The sequence below is a fragment of the Drosophila yakuba genome, chromosome 2L (assembly GCF_016746365.2).
Source record: "Drosophila yakuba strain Tai18E2 chromosome 2L, Prin_Dyak_Tai18E2_2.1, whole genome shotgun sequence".
Taxonomy (NCBI): Eukaryota; Metazoa; Arthropoda; class Insecta; order Diptera; family Drosophilidae; genus Drosophila; species Drosophila yakuba.
In genome coordinates this window covers 21,343,124-21,370,541 of record NC_052527.2, presented here as the reverse complement: position 1 = coordinate 21,370,541, position 27,418 = coordinate 21,343,124, and the positions used below count along the sequence as shown (strand labels likewise).

At 39.5% G+C, this 27,418-nt stretch overlaps 1 protein-coding gene across 2 annotated transcripts; it reads right to left on the bottom strand.

Moving 5' to 3' along the window:
* Window positions 1-849: 849 nt before the first annotated feature.
* LOC6529106 (protein apterous) lies at window positions 850-24,601 on the bottom strand. 2 transcript variants are annotated; one of them, XM_015198683.2, is made up of 8 exons: window positions 23,572-24,601; window positions 15,538-15,746; window positions 15,265-15,481; window positions 14,721-14,860; window positions 3,554-3,727; window positions 3,242-3,498; window positions 2,817-3,013; window positions 850-2,742 (listed from the first exon to the last, which is right to left on the bottom strand). In XM_015198683.2, the coding sequence occupies exons 1-8, from the start codon at window positions 23,608-23,610 to the stop codon at window positions 2,569-2,571; spliced, it is 1,407 nt and encodes a 468-aa protein (XP_015054169.1). In that variant the 5' UTR covers window positions 23,611-24,601; the 3' UTR covers window positions 850-2,568. The 2 variants fall into 2 exon arrangements, with proteins under 2 accessions (XP_015054169.1, XP_002090119.1); XM_002090083.3 differs by having other exon boundaries at window positions 15,538-15,749; window positions 23,572-24,600.
* Between the last annotated feature and the right edge of the window lie 2,817 nt (window positions 24,602-27,418).

The window sequence follows — 27,418 nt, the reverse complement described above, 5'->3', positions numbered from 1 at the left end:
ATATCCTCTACGCATGCTGCCATGAAATATGTCTTGATATTTTTTTATTAGTCATGTAAATTTCTATTGATTTGCCAAAATCTATCAGTGTTGAAATTTCCCCCTCGCACTTCCACGAGCTAAGTATCTGATAGTCGGGGAACTCAACTATAGCATTGTTTTCTTGTTTTGAGGCTTGCTTTTTTCTTTGTTTCATTATTTCGATCGATATGCCAATGTGTCGCCTACAAACCGCGCAGCGCTGCCACGACCAAACTACTAAGCAGTCACACTTCCAATACATTTGAAAAATTGTAAATTTATTTGATTAAATTTATACCCGTTACTCGTAGAGGAAAGGGTAAACTAGATTCGTTAAAAAGTATGTAACAGGCAGAAGGAAGCGTTTCCGACCATATAAAGTATATATACATATATATATCAGGATCAATAGCGGAGTCGATCTAGCCATGCCCGTCTGTATGAACGTCAAGGTCTCAGGAACTATAAAAGCTTAAAAGTTGAGATTCAGCACGCAGACTCCAGGGACATCGACGCAGCGCAAGTTTGTTTACCCATTTTGCCACGCCCACTTTAACGCCCACAAACCGGCCAAAACTGCCATGCCCACAATTTTGAATAATGCTTTGCTTTTTTTTTCATTATTTTATTAGTCTTGTAAATTTGTATCTATTTGCCACGCCCACTCTAGCTCCCAAAAACCACAAAAAAGCTGTTATTGTTAAAATGTTTCCTTCGCAATTCCACTAGCTGAGTAACGGGTATCAGATAGTTGGGGAACTCGACTATAAATGCGGATGATCATTCTTGTGTTCCATTTTCTTTTGGACCCATATTGAAACAATTAGCTTGTTGCTTGAATAAGTTTTATTTAAGCTTCTATGGTTAGACTTATGAGTTAACTATATGTAAGTACAAATCTCTCAGTGTTTAGTGATTTGAATATAATGACAGTTTCGTATTAATAGCTTACGAGCCTGGTCGTATGCTTGAGCGAAGCTATTACTTTAACGTAATACTACATGTACATATGGACTTTATTGTATAGACTGCTCTAAACTAAATTCGTCTCTAACTATTCAATTTGGGCAATAAATATTAGTTACATATATATAATACGAATGCATCTGCATTTCATTGTACGCTGATTTACGCACATTTCTTCATACATATTGTTTTGCGAGTTCTTTAAATAAAAATAATAATATATTAACAATATCCATGTACCTAGAGAATTATACATATGGGACTTCTTTAACAACCCGTTTTAGGTATTTTTAAGCGCGTTCTGGGCACTGTACTCTAAGTATGTAAGCTTGAACTATATACGCCATAAAATGTTTTCTCTCACACCATTATACATATATGAATCAAAAAAAGATGGAGCTGCAGTTGAACTTACTATAGCTCACAATCGGCCCGTTTGTCGTAGAACATTGGAGTATACTAAATTTGGCTTAAAAGAGAGTGTTACGTTCTTCGTCTACCGCATGTGCACTTTAAAATGGGCGTCAAACTTTTTTTACCTATGTGTATACAAAAAAAATGGCACGCTTCCTTTCTTGAATACAATATTAAAATCTGAATTTTTTTATCTATCCACAAGGTGAATGCTTGTTAACAACATTGCCAGTGGGAATTACATATGATGCAGGACATGACCTGTCCTCAGATGTATATTTAACAGAAAATGTATTTTAAAATACAACTGGTATCCTGTAGTCGTGTCACTGAACAAAAGCGTGTTCGGTGTTTATCTGCATAAAGGATCAGGGTAATAATCATTGGCGGTTTCAGACGAATCAGACGGTAATGCTGTTTTGCTTTTATAAGATCGAACATTATAATTTGAAAATATTTAAAAAAAATTTATACGTATTTAGTCATATTTTGATTCGTTTTTTCTGTAAATGTTTTAAAAATTCTACTTCCCGATAACATAACTAGTAAAATGATGTTAAAACAAATTGTAATTTAACTAAGTGCTGTTTTATTTGTTATGTTATTATAATAGCTTTACATATTGGTAATCTTTAAAAAATCCACCTTCTTTTGATTCATATTTCCAATGTACCAAATTGATATTCTGCGCTTTAAAAGAATACAAAATACAGGGGTAGCCAGGTTAATATGGGTCGTTTAAAATAAAGTGATTACATTACATATTTACAAGTGAACGGTATATCTATAAAAACAACATGGGGGACAAGGAGGAGACATGTAGTGGTGGCAACGGTTGAGAGGCAAATACAAAAATACATCATTTCTGTGCATTTGAACTGCCAGCCATTTGCTAGTCAATCCTTTCCGAGGTGTTGTGCATATGCATGAATCAACACTCCACACTTGAACACAAGGCATACTTTTCAAATTGATTCCTATTTGACGAGCACATAGCATTCAAGAGCTAGCTGCGCTTGATCTAAACAAATCTCCGGATCTAGTACTCAAACTGGGTCTGTGACTATAAATGAGGCACGCGAATAAACTGGCATAAGAAAGTATGATGTCGGAGGTGCCTAGTTTATTTGACACTATCATTTTGTTTTCGCTTTTCCTGAGCATCCGTTAGTCCAAGTTTAGTGGCGGAGTACTGTTGGGTCCTCCCAATATAAACGACGTAGGACTGTGCACGGAGATGCTGTCGAGGTCCAGAGCGCCTTCGCCCTTCTCTAGTAAGCCGCTTCCATCCTGCTTCATCATCATGCGGCGCCATTTGGCCCTTGCATTTTGAAACCAGACCTATACAGGGGCAGAATAGCCAGTGCGTGATTGTTATTAACTGGTTTCTTGATCTAGAAAGTGGAATTACTCACCTGTAGGACCCTCTTTGGTAAACCAGTTTTCTGCGACAATTGTTTTAGATCCTTCGCATCTGGGTTATGATTAATGGCAAAGTAGGACTTCATGGTACGCAGCTGGTGATGCTTAAACGAGGTGCGCATTCGTTTGGTGCGCGATGAAGAGCTTAGGTGCGAGCCTCGGCCAAAGTCCACGTACTCAGTGTTGAGATCTGCAATCAATCCAGAGAGCCTTGTAGTTTTTTCTTTTTACAGCGTTTTCCGCATTTTATGAGGCAGACACATAAAAGTTGGTGCTTTTGCAGCTCTAATGGCGCCAGTATCCAGATTTCGCGGCGGTTCCAGATCCTCCAAGTTGTAGCCATAAAGGCTTCGACCGCCTGTAGCCTCTTTTATGGCCGGCAACCTGATCGAGAATGAGCTGGAAATTTACAACATACCTATGTTAGCGGTGAACGCCTCTATGTCCTTGGGCTTGCGCTTGCGGGGTCTGCCCTTTTGACGGGCCGGCTGCGGCAGTCCGTTGATTACGTGGGACGCGGGCACAAAGATGCCCGTAGGAACAATGCTCCGACTAGGGTCCGAGTGCGGGCTCGAGGAGTCGTTGTGGGGCGAACCGAACTGCGCGCTGTACGGGTAGGTGGCGCTCATACTGGATGAGGCGGTATCCCCTTCCCTCGCTATGCTGTAGTGCGACCTATGGGTTCTTTTAGTAGTGACGTGTCTTGTTCTTACTAGGAACGCGTACATACCTGCAGTATATGAGGGCGTCGATGATGCCGTACTGGTCTCCCTTCGTCAGTGGCGTGTGGCAGACAGTGCAGCAAAAGCAGTTGACGTGAAAGACAAGATTTCGGGCGCGCATGACCAGCTCGTTTGAGCTGATGGATGCCAGGCACCGCGAGCACCGGCGAGTACCAAAAAAACTGTGAGGCATAATATGGGTTGTCATATCAGTAAGATTTTAGAGAATGGGATCTAGGTACGCGTAATAATTGGGCATTCAAGCTATTGAAGAAATCAGGGCAGAGCTACAGGAACAGTAATTATATGTCAGTCGGGCTACCGACTGATCACATTCGCACAGGTAACACAAGCAAGTCCAATAAACTGCCCACAAACGCCTGCTCATCGTCATTTCAATCATCCCTTCCATCCCTGCCATGATAATGACGATGCTGAAGATGTTGTCTTGGTACGCATTCGATCCATTCCCGGCTACTGTTTTCACTTTCGCAAATGACAGATCAAAGATTACCAGCGTCCGCTCGTAATCATTGAGGAGTCGCTGCGTCCGTGTCAGAAATAAGCTAGCAGATTGAATGGAATCCCTGGGAGCGCTCCTCTGGAACGCGGATGCAGGGGTTGAAAGAGGGCCAACATCAAATTACTGAGACACGCGATTTCTTTGGCATTAATCAAAATAATTGGCGCAGTTGGCTGCATTGGATCCTGCGAGATATACACAGAAAAATCGAGCCAACGGAAAAGTCAGAGCCAACATCAATTCCATCCGAATTTATCATATTCAGATGGCATTTTCATCCCTTCCCTATTCTTTTACCCGTTCCAGTTACCGTTCTGCATTTGTGTTTTCATTTTGTTGAAATTATTTGGGATGTGACAGAAAGATTTTTGTCACATCCCCATGTCGCACATCTTGTCGCTACACGAGTCAGTGCGGCTCCGTCTCCAGAAAGGCCCTTGAGAATCTACAACTACATACGTCTGTACGAATGTGTATGTACCTTGTGCTGCTGCGCTGTACGCAAGACCCATAAATAATATTAAACATGTATGCAGAAGACGGCGACGCGGTCGTAGCTACCAACTCATAAAAATGACCCAGACCGCAGTTTCGACGAAGTTAAGTTCATTTCGAGCCACATACACTACCATGACACGCCTCTTCTCGCAAGGGCCGGGCAGAGAAGGCGAGAAAAATGAATTATTATTATTGCCATGTAAAAGAGCAGGCGAAATGTCAAAGTGACAACGCCTAATATATGATTTTGTTTTCGAGCTCTCGAAATCTGATACTCTCTCACACACATTCTGGTCGCTCTTGTTCTCGCTGCCTCTCAAAGCCCCACTTACAGCACTTAGGGGATCACACGTCTAAACAATTTCGATGCACAAAACTAGAAAATATACTATCTTCTCCAAGCTAGCATTATTAAAAGCACGTCAAGAGTAATTATACCCGTTACTCGTAGAGTAAAAGGGTATACTAGATTCGTTGAAAAGTATTTAACAGGCAGAAGGAAGGGTTTCCGACCATATAAAGTATATATATTCTTGATCAGGACCAATAGCCGAGTCGATATGACCATGTCCGTCTGTCCGTCTGTCTGTCCGTCCGTATGAACGCTGTGATCTCAGGAACTACAAAAGCTAGAAAGTTAAGATTAAGCATACAGACTCCAGAGACATAGACGCAGCGCAAGTTTGTCGATTCATGTTGCCACGCCCACTCTAACGCCCACAAACCGTCCAAAACTGCCACGCCCACACTTTTGAAAAATGTTTTGATATTTTTTCATTTTTGTATTGGTCTTGTAAATTTCTATTGATTTGCCAAAAAACGTTTTGCCACGCCCACTCTAACGCCCACAAACCGCCCAAAGCTGCTACGCCCACACTTTTGAAAAATGTTTTGATATTTTTTCATTTTTGTATTAGTTTTGTAAATTTCTATCGATTTGCCAAAAAACTTTTTGCCACGCCCACTATAACGCCTACAAACCGCCAAAAACTGTGTTTAAGACTCTCCTTCTCCCTTCCACTAGCTGAGTAACGGGTATCAGATAGTCGGGGAACTCGACTATAGCGTTCTCTCTTGTATATGTACTCGGATTGTAAATATAATACATATAAATAAAATTGTTAAATGTCAAGTAACTCTCCGCAAGGCTAAAAATGTACGAATGGTATGTACATACATATGTATGTAGTAGATTCCAGGTCAGGGAACAGACAGGAAATTTTGGATGTTTCTAATAGTTTGTAAAAAACGCACTTTTTTTACAGCTTCACCACGTCAACATTTTAAAATCAAGAGAGAACGCTATAGTCGAGTTCCCCGACTATCTAATATCCGTTACTCAGCTAGTAGAAGTGCGAAGGAGAGTCTTCAACACTGACAGTTTTTGGCGGTTTGTGGGAGTTAGAGTGGGCGTGGCAAAAAGCTTTTTGGCAAATCGATAGAAATTTACAAGACTAATACAAAAATGAAAAAATATCAAAACATTTTTCAAAAGTGTGGGCGTGGTTTTGAGCGGTTTGTGGGCGTTAGAGTGGGCGTGGCAACATGAATCGACAAACTTGCGCTGCGTCTATGTCTCTGGAGTCTGTATGCCTAATCTCAACTTTCTAGCTTTTGTAGTTCCTGAGATCTCAGCGTTCATACGGACGGACAGACGGACAGACAGACGGACGGGTAGACGGACATGGCCAGATCGACTCGACTATTGATCCTGATCAAGAATATATACACTTTATATGGTCGGAAACGCTTCCTTCTGCCTGTTACATACTTTTCAATGAATCTAGTATACCCTTTTACTCTACGAGTAACGGGTATATCAAGAAAGAACGCTATAGTCGAGTTCCCCGACTATCTGATACCCGTTACTCAGCTAGTAAAAGTCTTCAACACTTCAACAGTTTTTGGCGGTTTGTGGGCGTGAGAGTGGGCGTGGCAAAAAGTTTTTTGGCAAATCGATAGAAATTTACAAGACTAATACAAAAATGAAAAAATATCAAAACATTTTTCAAAAGTGTGGGCGTTGCAGCTATGGGCGGTTTGTGGGCGCTAGAGGGGGAGTGGCAAAAAGTTATTTTTGCAAATCGATAGAATATTACAAGACCAACACAAAAATGAAAAAATATTAAATTATTTTTCAAAAGTGTAGGGGTGGCAGTTTTGGGCGGTTTGTGGGCGTAAAAGTGGGCGTGGCAAGATTAATTGATAAACTTGCGCTGCGTCTATGTCTCTGGAATCTGTTTGCCTAATCTCAACTTTCTAGCTTTTATAGTTTCTGAGATCTCGACGTTCATACGTACATGGCCAGTTCGACTCGGCTATTGATCCTGATCAAGAATATATATATGATCGGAAACGCTTCCTTCTGCCTGTTACTTACTTTTCAACGAATCTACTCTTTTACTCTACGAGTAATGGTAATTTGATTAAATTAATGAAAAACGCTGGATGTCTTCCAGGATCGTGGCCAAGCGCTACGACAATCCACTCGAACGCTTCACCACCACTCGCGGCCTTTCGATGAATTCCAAAGTCGTGGGAGAGGGCTGGCTGAACTCTTTTTTGAGGGCATATGAGTAACGCTACGCACGCTGAAGTGCAAAGCGAATTGTAGACCGGGTGGACGCTGCGGTAACACCGGGCTTGTTTTGGAAGGGGAAGAAAAAGGAGAGGACGGCAAGCTTTGTAACGTGAGAGCATTTGAAATGCATTGAGGGTTTGCATGATGAGGTTTCAAGAGCCACCCGCTGGGATTTGCTCTTCCTATTACACATGTATAAGTTAACCAGGAACAACTACAGCAGATTTGCCAACACCATGCCACCGCCAACAGCGGCGGCTTCCCGTTCTATTAGTCAGCTATCGTGAGAGCGCTTCGTTCGCCGTCCAGCCCCTAGTTGAAACCCTATTTTCCCCCTGCTTCTACTGATGATGACGTCCCGCGGTGATAATTCTAGGTTCTCGACGACATGCTGCTTAAACGTATACAATAATTATTTGCATTTTAAGATTTGCGTGTTTAGTTTTGTTTTGACTACAACTGAGAACTCTGGACCGATCTAAGAGTTTCATAGAAAAGACTTTAGTGTATTACACTGCAAGAAAAAAGGTGGAATTGCGGTCCGTTGATTTCGTGTGCTCTGCATGCAGCTGCTTAGAAAAGAATACTCTCAAAAAGATCTCTGCAGCCACTAAGGGTACCTAATAAATACTTTCTTTACTCATATAGCTTACTATATTCGATTGGAATAATATAACTATGTGGCAGGTATAATTGATTTGGCCGTATAAAACGATTCCATGTCTTCCAGGAGTGTGCATCAATAAATCCACTTAACTTTTTGAAGTGTTCAGTTTTCTTTTTATATAATCTATGGACCTATACATTATCTTATTTTAAGACTTTTTGGAAAATTTATTTTCCTGTGTAAATAACTCTTCCCGCTTCCATGAATCGTAGCCCCATTCCCAATAAAATGATGTCTATTATTTTATTTAATAGATATTGGATTAGCACCCTATTGTTGGTTTGTGCCTGATACCACGAATCTGGGAATAAAGTTTCTTGAATGAGTTAGCAAACGCACACTCGGCGTAAATTATGTTTGGATATAGACATTAAGCATTTTATATATAACCCGACCTCCTATCCTACGTTATTGTCTCTATCTTGTTTCCCAAACCAATTTACAGAATGTCTGTCGAGGCGGCTATGCTATAAAAGTGTTCAACTTCTTAATAATAAACATATGTAAATCAACTTAAAAATCTGCAAAAATTTAATAAATTAAATTAAATAATACGATTTTTGGCAAATCGAGAGAAATTTACAAGACTAACAAATATGTAAAAATATCAACATATTTTTTAAAAGTGTGGGCGCGGCAGTTTTTGGTGGTTTGTGGGCGTTAGTTTGGAAGTGAAAAAAAGTTTTTCTGCAGATCGATTGAAATTTACAATACTAAAAAAGAAAGAAAAAATTTCAACATATTTTACAAAAGTGTGGGCCTGGCATAGATATTTAAAAAAAAAACTAATAAAAAATAAAAGAGAATATTAAAGGTTTCAAAAGGGTGGGCGTGACAGTTTTGGGCTGTTAGTGGGCGTGGGAACATGGGTCAATGCGTCTATTATACCTCTTACTACACTTACGCCTGTTTCATACTTTTTGACGAATCGAATATACCCTTTTACTCTACGAGTAACGAGTATTATATCACGGTTTCTTCCCGAACAACGAATAGATATTAAATATGCAAGCTTATTTATGTGTGTTTATGTTTATTTTAAAATGTATAATCAGAGTAATGAGATTGTAAGATATATCTACACTTAACGACCTTTTGCTCTGAATTATTATTTATCATATAGTCATTTGCCCAAAAAATAAGAAGCGTCCAGTTGGCCGGTTTAGACAATAGTGGCTGTTTTTGAGACCATAAAATAACAAGAGAGAACGCTATAGTCGAGTTCCCCGACTATCTGATACCCGTTACTCAGCTAGTGTAAGTGCGAAGGACAGTTTTTGGCGGTTTGTGGGAGTTAGAGTGGGCGTGGCCAAAAGTTTTTTGGCAAATAGATAGAAATTTACAAGACTAATACAAAAATGAAAAAATATCAAAACATTTTTCAAAAGTGTGGGCGTGGCAACTTTTGGTGGTTTGTGGGCGTTAGAGTGGGCGTGGCAAAAAGTTTTCTTGCAAATCAATAGAAATTTACAAGACCAATGCAAAAATGGAAAAATATTAAAACATTTTTCAAAAATGTGGGCGTGGCAGTTTTGGGCGGTTAGAGTGGGCGTGGCAACCTGAATCGACAAACTTGCGCTGCGTCTATGTCCCTGGAGTCTGTATACTTAATCTCAACTTTCTAGCTTTTGTACGTCCTGAGATCTCGACGTTCATACGGACGGACAGACGGACGGACAGACGGACGGACAGACGGACAGACGGACGGACAGACGGACATGGCCAGATCGACACGGCTACTGATCCTGATCAAGAATATATATACTTTATATGGTCGGAAACGCTTCCTTCTGCCTGTTACATACTTTTCAACGAATCTAGTATACCCTTTTACTCTACGAGTAACGGGTATAAAAACACGGTGCTTTTCTCCACCTTTATTGCTGTGCATCAGAGTGTGTAAAGTAGGTGCATGTTGCTTTCAGCCACATAATCAAATTAATTTTTTACTGTGATCTTTTCCTACCGGTTGTTACCCTAAGAGGCGGTGACCTGAACATAAAAACTCAACATAAATTGAATCGTTCAGCTGATGTGCCATTGTTGTGGGCTACAGGGACTCTTTTTGTGGCTTTTTAGTTTCATCACGAATATATTTCAGCTCTGTCGTTGTAGTTCACTCATTTAATGAATTCTTTAGGTCCAAACCTCCCTTTCTATTTACAAGGTAAAATATTATTTTATTGCATAAGCCAGAATTTCAGAGAGGCCATAAATTCGATGCTCGGTCAGCTGCTTTTACTTACTACAATAAACCGGTTGCGCATCGCTGACTTTTTGAAACTGTAAACTCTTTAACCGAAAATTTATTTTAACTTGTCTGTTTTGTGGTCATCTTAGACATCCTCCGTTTAGTTGGTTGAGTGCCCAACGCTGATTAAGACGAGGAAATGTCTCCGAAGACATCCATCCAGATCTAAGCTATAGAATATAGAATATATACCTTAATATGGTCGGAAGCGCTAGTTCTACCTGTTACACACTGAATATAGTATACCCTTTTACTCGACGAGTAACGGGTATAAATACAAAAGCTACCATACGAAATACAAATTATGACACTGCCTCTACCCCAAAACATTCTTTATGGCTGCCAAAATCATCCTACCCGCAATCTGATGCTGGCTTAACCGTCCTATCTGCTGTGCCATCAGCACAACATCATCGCGAGAGATAAGCACTTGCTGCCCAGATTTTTATTAGTGGCCGGTGCATACATACAAACAGATGCACATGTGGATGATGCAGGTGACAGCGAAAATTTTATTTCTCAGCATTAATTCTGCTGGCGTCCACAACAAGAGTGAGAATCGAAAAGCCAAACAGGTACAATGAACGTTAGTGGAATGCCAGTCTGGTGAGGGTTCCGATGGGATTACGATCAGCACTGGCAGTACCAGAAGTAAATGTGTTTTCTGCATACAAATATTTGCCTTGGGAGGTGAACCTTAAAAGCTGCATTCAGCAGTTGAAATAGATGTACACATTTTTGATATTTTTTTCATTATGTTATGAGTCTCGTAAATTTCTATCGATCTGCACCCTAAGGCCCAAAAACCGCCCAAATCTCCCACGCCCACCCTTTTAAATAAATCTTTTAATATTTTTTCACATTTTTTGTTAGTTTTGTATATATGTCTCGATTTTCCAAACATCTTTTTGCCACACCCACTGTAATTGTTAATTCATGGAGGTTTAAGGGCTTAAAGTTTTAAGAGGATTCATTCATTATATAAAATAAGGTATATAAGGTATTTACAGGACAATTAAGTTGTTAAAGAAAAATTCTTATAAGATGTTTTAAGTAATATGGAAACATGCAGGTCTTAGCTAATAATTTATTTTTATAATTTCAGATGCGACGATAGTACGCAAAACTGATCATACCTTTATAATTATACTTTCTTCTGACGTATTTAAGAACAACCATATACGAAAATGAATGCACTAATCTGATAATATTGGATGCACTGATAACAAAAAATAAGACAAGAGAGAGCGCCATGGTTAAGTTCCCTGACTCTCTGATACCCGTTATACAGCTAGTAAGATTCCGAACGAGAAAGTTTAACATTATTTTTGGCAAATCGATACAAATTTACAAATTTAATAAAAACAAGAGAGAACGCTATAGTCGAGTTCCCCGTCTATCTGATACCCGTTACTCAGCTAGTGTAAGTGCGAAGAACAGTTTTTGGCGGTTTGTGGGCGTTAGAGTGGGCGTGGCCAAAAGATTTTTGGCAAATAGATAGAAATTTACAAGACTTATACAAAAATGAAAAAATATCAAAACATTTTTCAAAACTGTGGGCGTGGCAGCTTTGGGCGGTTTGAGGGCGTTAGAGTGGGCGTGGCAAAAAGTTTTTCTTGCAAATCGATAGAAATTTACAAGAGCAATACAAAAATGAAAAAATATTAAAACATTTTTCAAAAATGTGGGCGTGGCAGTTTTGGGCGGTTTGTGGGCGTTAGAGTGGGCGTGATACCATGATTCGACAAACTTGCGCTGCGTCTATGTCCCTGGAGTCTGTATTCCTAATCTCAACTTTCTAGCTTTTGTAGTTCCTGAGATCTCGACGTTCATACGGACAGACGGACGGACAGACGGACATGGCCAAATCGACTCGGCTATTGATCCTGATCAAGAATATATATACTTTATATGGTCGGAAACGCTTCCTTCTGCCTGTTACATACTTTTCAACGAATCTAGTATACCCTTTTACTCTACAAGTAACGGGTATAAAAATAAACAAGAGAGAACGCTATAGTCGAGTTCCCCGACTATCTGATACCCGTTACTCAGCTAGTGGAAGGGAGAAGGAGAGTCTTAAACACAGTTTTTGGCGGTTTGTGGGCGTTAGAGTGGGCGTGGCAAAAAGTTTTTTGGCAAATCAATAGAAATTTACAAGACCAATACAAAAATGAAAAAATATAAAAACATTTTTCAAAAGTGTGGGCGTGGCAGTTTTGGGCGGTTTGTGGGCGTTATAGTGGGCGTGGCAACATGAATCGACAAACTTGCGCTGCGTCTATGTCTCTGGAGTCTGTATGCTTAATCTCAACTTTCTAGCTTTTGTAGTTCCTGAGATCACAGCGTTCATACGGACGGACAGACAGACGGACAGAAGGACAGACGGACATGGTCATATCGACTCGGCTATTGGTCCTGATCAAGAGTATATATACTTTTTATGGTCGGAAACGCTTCCTTCTGCCTGTTACATACTTTTCAACGAATCTAGTATACCCTTTTACTCTACGAGTAACGGGTATAAAAATATTAAAACCTTTTCCAAAAGTGTGGGCGTGGCAGTTTTGGACGGTTTGTGGGCGTTATGGTGGGCGTGACAACATGGGTAAACAAACATGCGCTGCGTCTATGTTTTTGGAGTCTACATGCTTAATGTCAACTTAATATAATTCCTAAGATATCGCCAGTCATACGGACAGACAGACAGACGGACATGGCCTAACTCGACGGGCTATTGAGCCTGATCAAGCATATGTAAACTATTTTTGTGGTCGCAAACGCTTCCAAATGCGAAAAAGCGCATATTTATAAATTTTGAAGTTTTTATCAGCGGGTAACCGATTACTGTTTCAGGAAACAACCTTTTTCATGTTTAAAATAATAAAATTTTGACCTTGAAATAAAATTATACTCTTCTTTGACTTTTAATGTTTTAATTCAGATTGATTGATGCACACTTTGGAATTTGGGTTTCCACAACAAAAATGAATATCCGTTTAGTTAATACTTAAAATTTAAATTATTATCAGAAGTATAAGAACGCAGTGAGACAAATTTGTCAAAAGACTCTTACAATGAGATTTTTCATATTGAATCAGAATAATTCGTTACCAGGCAATAAATATACGTTCTTTCAAAGTGACTTAATTACTATTTGAACAAACCCACGCCCCCTCCAATTTCTCACTTAAGGCGTTTCGCCGCGCAAGTTCTTAAAAATAATGTGCACTTAAAATAAACAAAACAGCCTTATTTCGGTGGATGCGGCGATGCGCGTCCCTTCATGGTTTGGCTCACCCGCGACCCCTCAAACAACTAGATTCAGCTAATATAAAATCCACTAGCTCTTCTCCAATTCGACCGGGAGAAGTCATATTTGACATATGCAGTATAAATCAACGGAGAATGTGGAAAATTTGGGCAGGGTGAGTCTATGTGATTGATAATGACCCGCACCAACCGACGCCGCCGGGATGAAGCAAAATGAAACATTACGGCGAAATGAATTGTGTACGACAAGACAAGGCGCCCCTAACTCTCCAAACACGACCCCGCTTCTGCGGTTGTCAGCGGAGCGCGGCGGTCGCGCTGCTGGAATCTGGGGATCAGTCGCAGCACTCGCAACACGCAGATACAGACCACAAATCCAGTGAGCCTCGCAGCCAATCCCAGTCAGGGGCTGCAACTGCGGATCCCACTACAACGACGGCTATTTTGAAATATGGAGCGGTAATAAATGTCACAAGAATCATTTGAGAGGAAATACGAGTGACGAGCGTGACTTGCATACGATTTATGCCTTTTGAGCTCAGGCGTTTACTCATGAATGGGAAACTTATTCGGATCTATATTACAGGTGTAGCCTCTACTACCGCTTGCCGCCTTGCCGATTTACCGCTCGCCACCGGACTGACATGTCTGAAGGAACCCCTACAATTATACAAGTAAAGACTCCAGCGAGCGAAGCTACGCTTCAGGTGGGTGCTGAGTTTTTGGGTAATTGTAACCCATTTTTAAAATCTTCGCACTGATCATTTTAGGAGCTCGCGTGACAGCTATGACGCGTGAAATCGCATGGCTGCAGTTTCCTACAGGAGCGACGTGGGCGAATGTATTGCTGCCTGTGAAACCCACCCAGACTGGCAATACTAGCGAAGCTTCACGTCCCAGCTTTTCTTGGCTGGAAATGGCGAGTCTTGCGGAGTGGAGGCGTGATCAGGTAAGCTAGTGTTCTTGGGAATGCAGTGGAAAGCAAATAGCAGAACACACGCAAAGCCACTCAGCCATCGGATAAGCGGACGTCCGGACGGTTGGACCGTTGGTATCTTCGTTGCGGTCCGCTTCCACTTGCGAATTCGCGATCGCATTTGCCGTCGCTCAGACTTCGCACAGTGGAGCAAAAGAATGACGGTGATGGGATCATAAGGCAGCCGCTTGCATAGAAACTCTTCTCGCGTGTTTTCCTATAATTTTCTGGCCAATGTTTTGGCATGCAGTCTCGGCGTTATCTAATTCATCAGACCCACTTCAGTACCCCACTTTGGACTGCTTCCCAAAGGCTCCGCGGGTGACGTTCATCCACAATTTCGTATGGTATAATAATTTCTCTCAATGAATAGTCTAACCCTGGACCCAAAGGCTTGGTGACTTACCTATAATAATCGTTTTTGCAATAAATGTTGCCGTCACGTGAGTAGCATGAGGATTCCCGTTCCAGCGGCTGCCGACAGGCGTAGCACTGTAGGCAACTTGCATGCCATCGTTTTTCCACAGCGGAGAGGTAGAAGCGATCCTTAGAATAGCGGAGATAGTATTTTTTAAATGATAAATATATTATATATCAATGCATTTCCCGTAAAATTGTATCAATAATTGATTTTTCATATATCTAAATAATTACATATTAACATAGAATATAAACATGGAATGTATAGCATCTCTTGAAACGACTAATTAAACTGTTATACAACGATCCAAGAACCCAAACATGTCGAGTTTCATCAGGTTATAATTAATACATGAAAAAAAACCTATTCTTTGCGCGTGATTGAATAAATAACCCATGAACTTTTTTTAGTTTAGTTTAGTTTTAGTAATAGTTTTTGAAAATATTGCTCTTTTTCTTGACATTTTTATATTTATGTTTTTTTCTTAATAATTAAATCAAAATTTAGAAATTATCTATTACAAACTCACCTGTATTTGCCGTCCGCAGCCGGAGCAGTCGTCGAGGCTGCGCGTTATTTTGCTATCGTTTGTAGACTCGGGACTGCTGGGCGGTCCGAAGGGTTCGGTTTTGAATGATATGCCCGACGTCGTCTCGTCGCTGACCTCCGTGCAGTCTGTTCGACTGCGGCTGATCGAGAATTTGGCGGCAGCGTCCTCGAAGGTAGCACGATCGGCTGTTTCGTAGCTGGAGGATTGCATATGCCTTAAGTGGTGGGATTAGAGCGCAATTGACTCCCTTACCTTCTAAATGATTCGGTGCCGTAAGCGTTGCCAAATGGCTTTGTACTATGATCACAAATATCTGGACAAGAGGATGAGGAGCAAGCGCGAAACAATGGGTGATTGTTATTTGCACCTGCAGCACTGCCACATTGATTGCTCCCTTGATGTGCTACAGGTGGTGTTGGACTTTTCTCCCTTGCGCCGGGCCCAAGAAATCTTGCGCTCTGCTGCTATATTTTTCGAAAAAATAAATTATGCACAATTAATATGTGAAAAAAAATCGTTTTAGGATATAAACACACTTCGTATTACGATTTTTCAGAGAAGTTATGTTGAAAACTCTTTAGGTTTGCCTTAAAGTATATAACAATTTTCAAGTTATAGCCTCAGGTAGACACGTGAGATACAGTGAGATATAAAAAGCTTAAAAACATAAATTAAACTACGAAAACAAGAGAACGGTATAGTCAAGTCCCGTGACTATCAGATACCCGTTACTCAGTTCGAGTGGGAGTGCGAAGAGGATATCCCCTTCATATACCTTTTCATATCGATAGTAATTTGTAAAAGATAATACAAGAAACCATAGTTTTCAAAGATGTTGTGGTCCTAATAGATAGAAATTGGCATGGCAAATACAATGAGATGACGTATGCAATGTGTGGTGTGAAAGTTTTAAGTGGTTTTTGGGCGTTAGAGCGGGTGGCGGGGTTCTTATACTATCTTGTACAGCGTAGGCCTCACCGAATGCTTAATCTGAACTTTTTAGCTGTTTAAGTTTCTGACAGAGCTGCAATCTGTCCGTTTAAAAAAGAAAACGAAAACCGAATTCTCAACGAATTAGAGAGTTTAAATTAGAGTTCTTTCCTTTTCCGAAGAACGATCCGATAGTAAACATAATTTGGTATTTGCCTTGTGGTGTTATGCAGTGTATGAATTAATTTATTTATCATGAGTACAAATTTACCTTATTGTATTTAGGGTTTCAATTTGATAGGAATTTTGCAATATGGTTTTAATTAGGAATACACGACAGAACAGGATTGTATAGGTTAATTTATCAATATTCTTGTTTCCAAGCTCTAGCATTTGTAATAAATAAGCAATGATTAGCTATGTACTTTTAAAACGTTTGTAAAGCGAAGAAAGCACTACTTGTTTTAAAAGAACAGATTTACACGGAAAACGGACACAGCGGCGGCACCGGATCCCGAGATAGCGACGTTTCTACGGAAAGACAGGCGGACTTGGCCAAATTGACTCGGAAATAATTTTGATAATATATAATAAACACATATACAAGACGCTGCGAATTAACAACAACAGAAAATCAATGAATACTTTGCTTACAACGGTAAGGGACGAATTTATGAGGTGTTTTGGCTTTTATGTATGCTTCAGTTTTGTAACCGAATACACAACAAGAGAGAAGCTATAGTCGAGTTCACGACTATCTGATACCCGTTTGTCAGCTAGTAAAAGTGCGAAGAGAAATTTCTATACAGACGGTTTGTGGGGCAACAAAATTTTTGGCAACTCGACAGAAATATACAAGACTAACAAAAATGTGGAAAAATATAAAAAGATTTTTTAAGAGTTTGTGGGCGATAGTGTAGGCGTGGCAACATGGGTCAACAAGCTTGAGATTCGTCTATGTCTCTTGAGTCAGCATGCTTAATCTGAACTTTCTAGCTTATAGTTCCTGAGATCTCGACGTTCATAAGGACAGTCGTACATAGCCAGATGGACTCGGCTACTGATCCTGATCAAGAATATATATACTTTACAGGGTCGGAAACGCTTCCTTCTGCCTGTTAGATACTTTTCAACGATTTAGTATACCCTATTACTCTACGAGTAACGGGTATAATAAACAGTCTTTGGAATTAGTAAGCTGATATGTTGATGTTATACAAGGGCCAAAGAAACGGTTAGACAGTCCTTATCTACGGGGTAATATTATGGGATTTTATTGTTAATGCTGCATTTTATTTTCAATATAGATGACGGCAAATACAAAGAGAAACGCAAAGTTCCTTTCAATTAAAATGAGAAGACTTTTTCATATTCCCAGAAAGCGCTGCGCGACATTTAGGAATCGCCAACATATGGGAAACAACCAGCGTCATCCTACTTGACTTCCCGACCGAATCCATCCAGCTCATCTGGCATCCTCCTATCGCAACTCATCTTGAAGCTTTATTCATTGAAGATACAACAAAATCGCACACGTTGGGCCTTGGCCATGTAGTGAACACAGAGTGTAGACATGGCGTCGCACTTTATTACCAAAAGAGTATCCGTGAGGCACATATTCCGCCCTATCTCCTCTCTTATCTCCGCGCCTGGGCTGTCAGCACGAATCGTCGATGCTCCAGTTTGCTTATTTTTGATTAATTAGTCGAAAATAGATTGCAAATGTGTGCCTACTTATCCCCAACTACCTCTTTTGGGTTAAAAAACTGACAGTTTACATGGAAAAAGAAATCTTCCCTTATTGCAATACACAGTTTTTGAGCAATTCTTATGTTTGTGCCCTGGAAACATGTTTTTACCTAAGGGGGAAATTACGCTATATTTGTACAAAGTTTTCATGCCTATTTTGGAAGTTAATTTTACGTTAAAATTTCGACATGCTGACTCGAATGTTTAGGCTACCTCATTGCATCATTAAAAACATAGGAAAGTGATCCAAGTTCGTAAAGAGACCTTTCAAATGATTGGCAGAAAAGCTTAAGGGCGATATCTTAGGTTGACTGACATCTTAAAGCCAAGAGGTCGATACCCAGAACCAAATTTGGTAGAAATTGTAGTAGAAAAACGGTTTCGGTTCTATCGATCAAACTCTTAAAAATGTTGGTGTTAGAGTGGACGTTGCAAAAAGGGCATAATAAAGAGTAAAGGGCATAGTAATAACAAATTATAGAAATATAATATAGATATAGATACAGTGGCGAGTATGAGTACAAGTTTGCAACTTTTGACTGTTGGCCTAAATAAAAGAAGGTATTAGTTAGGCAAATGAACCCAAATTTTTACTGTTGATTCTTTGATTATTTATTTACAAATTCTTAAAAAAAAAATAACAACAATGTAATTCTCTTCGTTAGGAAAAAATAAAATTTAAATGAACTCGCATGTATAATATATATATAGAATCTTTAGAATATTATAAAAAAAATTGTATATTGGTAGGCATTAGAAAGATATATATATTTAACAAGAGAGAACGCTACAGTCGAGTTCCCCGACTATCTGATACCCGTTACTCAGCTAGTGGAAGAGAGAAGGAGAGTCTTAAACGCAGTTTTTGGCGGTTTGTAGGCGTTATAGTGGGCGTGGCAGAAAGTTTTTTGGCAAATCGATAGAAAATTACAAGACTAATACAAAAATGAAAAAATTTCAAAACATTTTTCAAAAGTGTGGGCGTGGCAGTTTGTGGGCGTTAGAGTGGGCGTGGCAACATGAATCGACAAACTTGCGCTGCTTCTATGTCCATGGAGTCTGTATGCTTAATCTCAACTTTCTAGTTTTTGTAGTTCATACGGACGGACAGACGGACGGACAGACGGACAGACAGTCGGACATGGCCAGATCGACTCGGCTATTGATCCTGATCAAGAATATACGCTTCCTTCTGCCTGTTACATACTTTTCAACGAATCTAGTACACTCTTTTACTCTACGAGTAACGAGTATAAAAACATTTATTTTATTTATTATTCGTAGTTCAATAAACACGAATAATAGAATGGCATTGCCGGCAAACCCCCAAACAAAAAAGCACACGAAAGAGAAAAAACTGGTGTCCTGCAAAACATTACGATCGGATAAAAAAATCGAAGCTAAAAGGACTACGTTATGGGTGGGTTTATTGTTAAGTATCTTAAAATGGTTTGATCGGTATCTATTTTATGTTTTCTGTTTGGATCTATTATAAAACCAGGTTCTACTACTACTTTTTATACCCGTTACTCGTAGAGTAAAAGGGTATACTAGATTCGTTGAAAAGTATGTAACAGGCAGAAGGAAGGGTTTCCGACCATATAAAGTATATATATTCTTGATCAGGACCAATAGCCGAGTCGATATGACCATGTCCGTCTGTCCGTCTGTCCGTCTGTCCGTCTGTCTGTCCGTCCGTATGAACGCTGTGATCTCAGGAACTACAAAAGCTAGAAAGTTGAGATTAAGCATACAGACTCCAGGGACATAGACGCAGCGCAAGTTTGTCGATTCATGTTGCCACGCCCACTCTAACGCCCACAAACCGCCCAAAACTGCCACGCCCACACTTTTGAAAACTGTTTTGATATTTTTTCATTTTTGTATTGGTCTTGTAAATTTCTATTGATTTGCCAAAAAACTTTTTGCCACGCCCACTCTAACGCCCACAAACCGCCCAAAGCTGACGCCCACACTTTTGAAAAATGTTTTGATATTTTTTCATTTTTGTATTAGTCTTGTAAATTTCTATCGATTTGCCAAAAAACTTTTTGCCCCGCCCACTATAACGCCTACAAACCGCCAAAAACTGTGTTTAAGACTCTCCTTCTCCCTTCCACTAGCTGAGTAACGGGTATCAGATAGTCGGGGAACTCGACTATAGCGTTCTCTCTTGTTTTTAATAGACAGGCTCAATTTAAGTGGCTTTTTATAGGAGAAATGTAAATCACATAAAAACAAGGGGGAACGCTATAGTCGAGTTCCCCGACTATCTGACACCCGTTATTCAGCTAGTGGAAGTGCGAAGGAGAAATATAAACACTAACAGTTTTTAGCAGTTTGTGGGCGTTAAAGAGGGCGTGTCAAAAAGTTTTTTGGCAAATCGAGAGAAATTTACAAGACTAACAAAAAATGTAAAAAACTATTTTTCGAAAGTGTGGGCGTGGCAGTTTTGTGCGGTTTGGGGGCGTGAGAGTGGGTGTGAGAACGTGGGTCAACAAACTTGCGCTGCGTCTAAATTTCTGGAGTCTGCATTCTGAATCTCAACTGATCAACAATATATGGTCGGAAACGCTTCCTTCTGTTTGATATGGTGATCACGTGCATATAAAAGATAAAACTATATTTATTTAGATTTGCTGTGTACTTTCGTTTTCTAAACGAAGACCAGGTCATATTGCTGTGTGTGTAAGTCCTATACTCCGTATACAAGTATGGTGAAAATTTTCATAATTGTAATATTTCATATGTAATATGAACATATGTTCATATGTTTTATATGTAATATTTAAATCTAATTGGCGACACACTGAAAAATTCACACATTCATTGCAGTCTCTGGTAACTCAGCTAATATCAATTTTAAGCAAGAACAAGAGAAATAGATCGCTATAAACGAGTTTCCCAACTATCTGATACCCTTTACTCAGCTAGTGAAAGTGCGAAGGAGAAATTTCAACACTGTTAAAGGTTTGTTAGAATGGGCGTGGCAAAAAATGTTGTCAAATCGAGATAAATTTACAAGACTAACAAAAATGTGAAAAAATATCAAAACCTTTTTCAAAAGTGTGTCAGCATTGGCATGTATATACTTTATATGGTCGAAAATGCTTCCGATAGGTATATTTTTTTAATTTTTCTTTTCTTATTATGTATAAAATGTATGTATTTTAAGCACCTTTAAAAAAAAACAATGGTCACCAACAAAATCGTAAAATGTACTACCTTTGTTTTATTCCACAGCTCAAAGAGATATTACAAAGGATATACAAGATTCCATTACACGTCATACATTTGGAAAACATTGCAAAAATTAATAATGAAGACAAACACGGAAGAGTAACATAAAATCACACGAATTGATTAAAGTGTCTTTGCATTTAGGCAGCAAAACAGTATTTATTCAATTATTTTATTTGGTAGTTTAAAATTATAGCGTTGTTTCATATCAAACAATTTTAAAAATAGTAAAAAGTAGAAATTCGATATGTAACGCATCATATACACGGTGCTATATATAAAAAAAGTTGTCAAGCCAATTCGTTGTTTCATAAGGATGACACAAGAATATCCTTAAGTGGTCGCCAATACTTTACTCGCGTTGAAAATTTGTATTTCAAGTTCAATTGAATACCAATAAAAAATATAAAATTGGTATATGCACATCTACGTTATACATAATCTGAGTAATGTGTGTAGTTAAGAATTAACTACAAACTTTCGGTGAAATACAAACTTGTTATTAGTGCACCCTTCAGTAAAAGGCTATACTAGATTGCTTGAAAAGTATGTAACATGTATGGGAAAGCGTTTCTCGGCTTACAAAGTATATATACATATATAATCTTGATCAGGATAACAGGCCATGATTGTCTGTTCGTCCTTCATTCCGTATGAACTTTAAGAACAATTTTTAAGGGCATTTGACCAAGCTTAACCTGCCTGTTCCTATAAGGAAACATGGCGTGCAAAAGATTAAGGAACAAAATTTAGAATACAGAAACAAATATTTCAAATAAATGTTTCTGTTTGTTATACCCGTTACTCGTAGAGTAAAAGGGTATACTAGATTCGTTGAAAAGTATTTAACAGGCAGAAGGAAGCGTTTCCGACCATATAAAGTATATATATTCTTGTTCAGGATCAATAGCCGAGTCGATCTGGCCATGTCCGTCTGTCCGTCCGTCTGTCTGTCCGTATGAACGTCGAGATCTCAGGAACTACTAAAGCTAGAAAGATACGGCATACAGACTCCAGAGACATAGGCGCAGCGCCAGTTTGTCGATTCATGTTGCCACGCCCACTCTAAAGCCCACAAACCGCCCAAAACTGCCACGCCCACACTTTGAAAAAATGTTATAATATTTTTTCATTTTTTTATTAGTCTTGTAAATTTCTATTGATTTGCCAAAAAAATATTGGCCACGCCCACTCTAACACCCACAAACCGCCAAAAATTGTCAGTGTTGAAGACTCCTTTGCACTTCCACTAGCTGAGTACCGGGTATCAGATAGTCGGGGAACTCGACTATAGCGTTCTCTTGTTTTTACTCTTTACATTATTTTAAAATTTTTTACAGACTACAATAAGTTAGTAATACTTTACAGAATATGAGAACTTGGACTTGGGTACTTATATTTTAGGAAATACGATACGGCACACGTTATTACATAACATGATATTCAAAATCAGTTTTGTGCAATATAATAAGTATGTAATAGGTATGACTGGCCATGATCGTCCGTCCGTCCGTCAGTCCGTATGAACTTTAAGAATAGGAATAAGGAACCCAAATTTTCAATTCAGAGGACAAAGATGATTCTCAAAGATGACCGATAAATATATAAACTTTAAAATAAGTAACCTAAAAAATAAGCGTATTAGATTCAGGTGTTTTTTGTTCTCTACATATTTATTTTCTTGACACGATTGTGTTTAAGCCATAACTCATAACTTCTTGAAAAATAATACCAGTTTAGAATTTGGTTGTATATTAATTCAAACGTCAATTATCAATAATTTTCCTCGTTTTTAAGCGTAGATAATAGAGCGGATGCAAAGTTTTAAATAATCTTTGTGCATCTGAGGCGTGAATTCTTTTCTTTAGTCTTCTAACTTTTAAAATTCTTAAAACATTTATTAAATTTCGAAATAGTCTAAATATCTTTAAATAGCTAAATCGACATGTAAGAGTCCAGGAATTCTATTTGAAAAATCATTTGTATAAATAATGTATTGGCAAGAAATATGAAGTAAAATTAAGCAGTGGGTACTGCGCTTTAAAGCGGGGAATAATAATCAAATTTAACAGCAACGAGCAACATTATCAACAAGGAAAGAACTAGCCACTGATTGAACCATACTGAACACTTCTGGGAACTGTTTAATTTTGAAATGCCCAAGGGGTGTTGCTTATCGAGTGGGTCTGTCTGTTGATAGGCAAGCTTTCAGTCTGACATTGATAACTCCGAGTAACCCAGCCAGCCTCGGATCAATATTAATCGCAAAGGGCAGCGTTTGGATGAGCTGGGACGACTTGGTGGATTACTTTTTTTGTCTTATCGCTGGTAACTTTGTATTTTATGTGCTAGGGCGGCCGAACTTACCCAATGCATCACAGGGCGCTCCTCGGTGCAGACGCCCATGTGCGTCTTTTGGAATGACACGAGGTCTATTTCCAAGGATGATGTCCGTCGGTCGTGTTATGTTTGTCGTTGTTTGGGCTTTGCCTAGTGTTTTGCGAGTGTTATGCCTTCTTAAACGGGCTGCGGTACTACGTTGGTTCTGGGTAATCCTCTAGAACCGGCCTGAATGTGTTAAGGGGCACTTGACACTGCTCACGATAAGATGACCGGTTTGGCCCGACGAAAATAAGTGTGCGCACAACGTGATCTATAACTTTGCAGACATGCATCACTTCAGCGTTGTCTTAAAGATTGACACCATTGGCTTGCCTTTTCTTATTGCACACACTACAAATTTTCTGCCGCTTATTTTATAACTTTCTTTTAAGCATTAAGGTAATATAAGGAACTTAGGGTGACACACTCACTAAAACACTTATCTCGGCGACAGGTTTCGATTAGGGACCGCCCCTGTATCTCGAGGGCAAAGACGTTTTCGAGCCGCTGCCGACCACCGGTTAGCGGAAAAAATCTAAAGTTAATTTATGACATTAATTTACGAGACAGCGCGTGAATGGCACATCAGATCCAAATTGAGTGGTAAAGGTTGGCCTTTGTCGGACTCTTCCAACGACACTCGACGATGCTTGCTACTGATAAGGCATTAGAGACGCGTATGCGTATGCGGCTGTGCTCCCTTGTGTTGTTTATGGCCGGGCAGGTGATTACCGATCCAACTTCAGTTTTGTATCCGTTTCGCCAACTCCCTTTTTCTACGTCGATTCTTCTTCGATTGAGTATTGGGGTGGGTACAGATGCCCTATCCCAGCTCCGTCCAGGCAAACCGAAACGCCAGCCGAGCACAAGTCAAAACAAAACTGGACTACGCGCAGAGTTTACAAAAACAAAAACCGACTCGAATTTGAAACTCGACTACCGACTTTAGTCTGCAGCTGATCTGCTCCTAATCGTGAGGACAACCAGCCGTCGCAGCTGAGAAACTGGGAATGTTTGGAAGCAGTGCGAGCGCATCGCCAGAAGCCAAAAAACTCCACCGCCCCGTTCGCCGTGTGTTTGCGTGCGTGATGTGCGCGCGCCGGTGTGAGTGAGCGCGGTGCCGCGCATGACCTGCTGTCCTGCTTGCACACACGGTCATCCCGCAGCTATCCCGTAGTGGCAAATGGCGGCGCTCTCAGCTGATAGCGGCAGTAGCTTGATCCCGCTCTAATGCTCAGCCAGTCAACGAAGAGGGCGTGGTGTTCTGTCCGCGCTCTCGCACTAGCCAGAATATCCTCCCCACGCACCGCCCACCATCAAACCGTTGTCCGGCTACAAAACGTGTAATAGGGCAGCGGCAGCAGCAGTCAGGAGGACTATAAGCTGTTCGGCAGGCGACACATGAATGAGGATGGACTCCAACTGGAAGCTGCAAGCGGAGACCGTGACAGGAATTCCAACCCGCAAAGGCCGAACAGTGGTCTGATTACGCACAGGCGAACGAACTCTCACATCATCGGATCTTCGCCTGATGATACTGATTCTTTAGTTGTATAATAAGAACATGTATGTATGTTGTCTATATATACCGATTTTTACAGAACACTTACTCCAGTAAGTGTTATTTAATTTATTATTCGTATGCTGAGTGGTGTATAATTGTAGTAAAAAAAAAAGTTCCTTCGACAGGTGGATTTATAATTCTTCCTTCCTACAACAAGTATCATCACAATCTTTCTGTCACTCCTCCTCACATACTTCCTCAGTAGATGGAACTAAAGTCCACACACATCCAACAATAAATAATTTTATTGTAGTAACAGCTATAGATATTCTGTATTTGTGGTATTCATTTACTTTGATGCCAATAATCCTGGACATTTAGATTGTTTGTCGCTAGCTAAAGCTGACAAGATCTGCTGGCGTTAACGTTTACATTTTAATAACGTAAAACATTTGCCATTAACTGCAGTGAACTTTCTGAAACTCAACCAGGATACGTATCGTCCAAGCTAATGATTTGCCGATTTCCACTAGAAATATTTGTATGTCTAGTTGTAAATACGTCTGCTATTATATTTGCCGCTGTTTGTAGAACTCTTCCCACGTTGTGTACTATGTATTTGGAATTTTTGTGCGACTAAGCTTTCGTATTTAATTTTACTTTTTGCCCCAATGTTTTGCATCGTTGTTGCTAATGTTGCTGTTGGCTTGAGAGGGCTTTCAAAGAATACCAGTTAAGTTGGAGCCTGTTGGGAGGATGGGATGGGATTCTGATGTGAAATGACACTGGGCTCTATCGTAGAGTAGAAGAGCATAGAAAATTCTTTGTAAAGTATAAACCAGACAGAAGCGTCTGCATGCTTGTTGTAACGCCCGCACCATTAAATTAATTTTGAATATTTATTTTGTTTATTTTTCTTTATTTTATAATTTGTCTTCCTAACTCCTAAATATATACATACAATTTGACATGCCCACACATCGCATTGTTTGGACTTTTCTTTGGGAGTAAACATTAAACGAATTTTTTGTATTTCGAGTAATTCGAGTAATTTTTGTAATTCGCACATAATGACGTATTTTTTAAACATTCGAATATAAAATAGAAAGGGCATTCACTTTGGCAAGCTGAAGCTTATAAACCCTCGAAGTAATTGTATAAGTATTTAAAAAAAACTGGCTGCCAAAGGACCATTAAAAACAATCCAAACACGAGAGAATGCTATAGTCGAGTTCCCAGACTATCTGATACCCGTTACTGACCTAGTGGAAGTGCGAAGGAAAAATTTCAGCACTAACAGTTTTTGCAGTTTGTGGTCGTTACAGTGGGCGTGGAATAAGTATATTTGGAAGGTCGAGAAAAATTTACAAGACTAAAACAAATGTAAAAAAATATAGAAATCACTGTAACGCCATAAAATATTTTTTGATATTCTTTCACATTTTTGTTAGTCTTGCAAATTTCTCTAGATTTGTTAAAAAAAACTCTAACGCCCACAAACCGCCAAAAAATGTCAGTGTGGAAATTTCTCCTTTGAACTTCCACTGGCTGAGTAACGGATATCAGATAGTCGGGGAACTCGACTATAGAATGCTCTGTTGGTTTTTTGTTTATTATTATTTGTGTTGCAAGTTTATATTTATGTGCCAAAAACATATTCGTCACGACCACACTTTTGTTATATGTTTTGAATTTTCAATTTAATATTTGCCACTTTCTATCGATATGCCAGCAACATTTTGAAATGGCTTCCTAGCATTCCCACCTGCTGAGTGATTTCCTTACTTTAGAAATCAACCATTGCGTTTTCTCTTGTTCTAGATCTAGTGCGGATCTTGAATGTTGAAATACACGGTATATTTAATCTTCCCAGTATGTTAGGCTGAAACGTAATAATTCTAAATAAGTTAGAGCAATGGATGAAGCATTAAATTTTTTTTCGAATAAACAGAGATCAAATCCTTCGCGTATTCAATGTCGCAAAATCCATTCTACTGTTTTCTTTTGGTCATGCAAACCCAACCTCCCACACTAACAACGAAGACCAATTCCGATACATGAGTTTACTTGTTTTTGCGTTGAGTTTGCCATTTTAATCTGTAGTAGTATAGTCCACGGGTTGCTGGGAATTTGCCTCGTAGTGTTTTTGTAAAAGGATTCTAGCGAGGGTACCGGTTTTGCGTTTCGACATCCGGCTACAACTCCCGTCTTCACTGCTTTCTTTGATTGAGTGCAGTGCCAAAGCGCAGCTCTTGCCTAACCAGCAAGCACATACACCGTGGACACGACAAATGGAAACGTAATATCTGATTTTCGTATTTCCCTAAC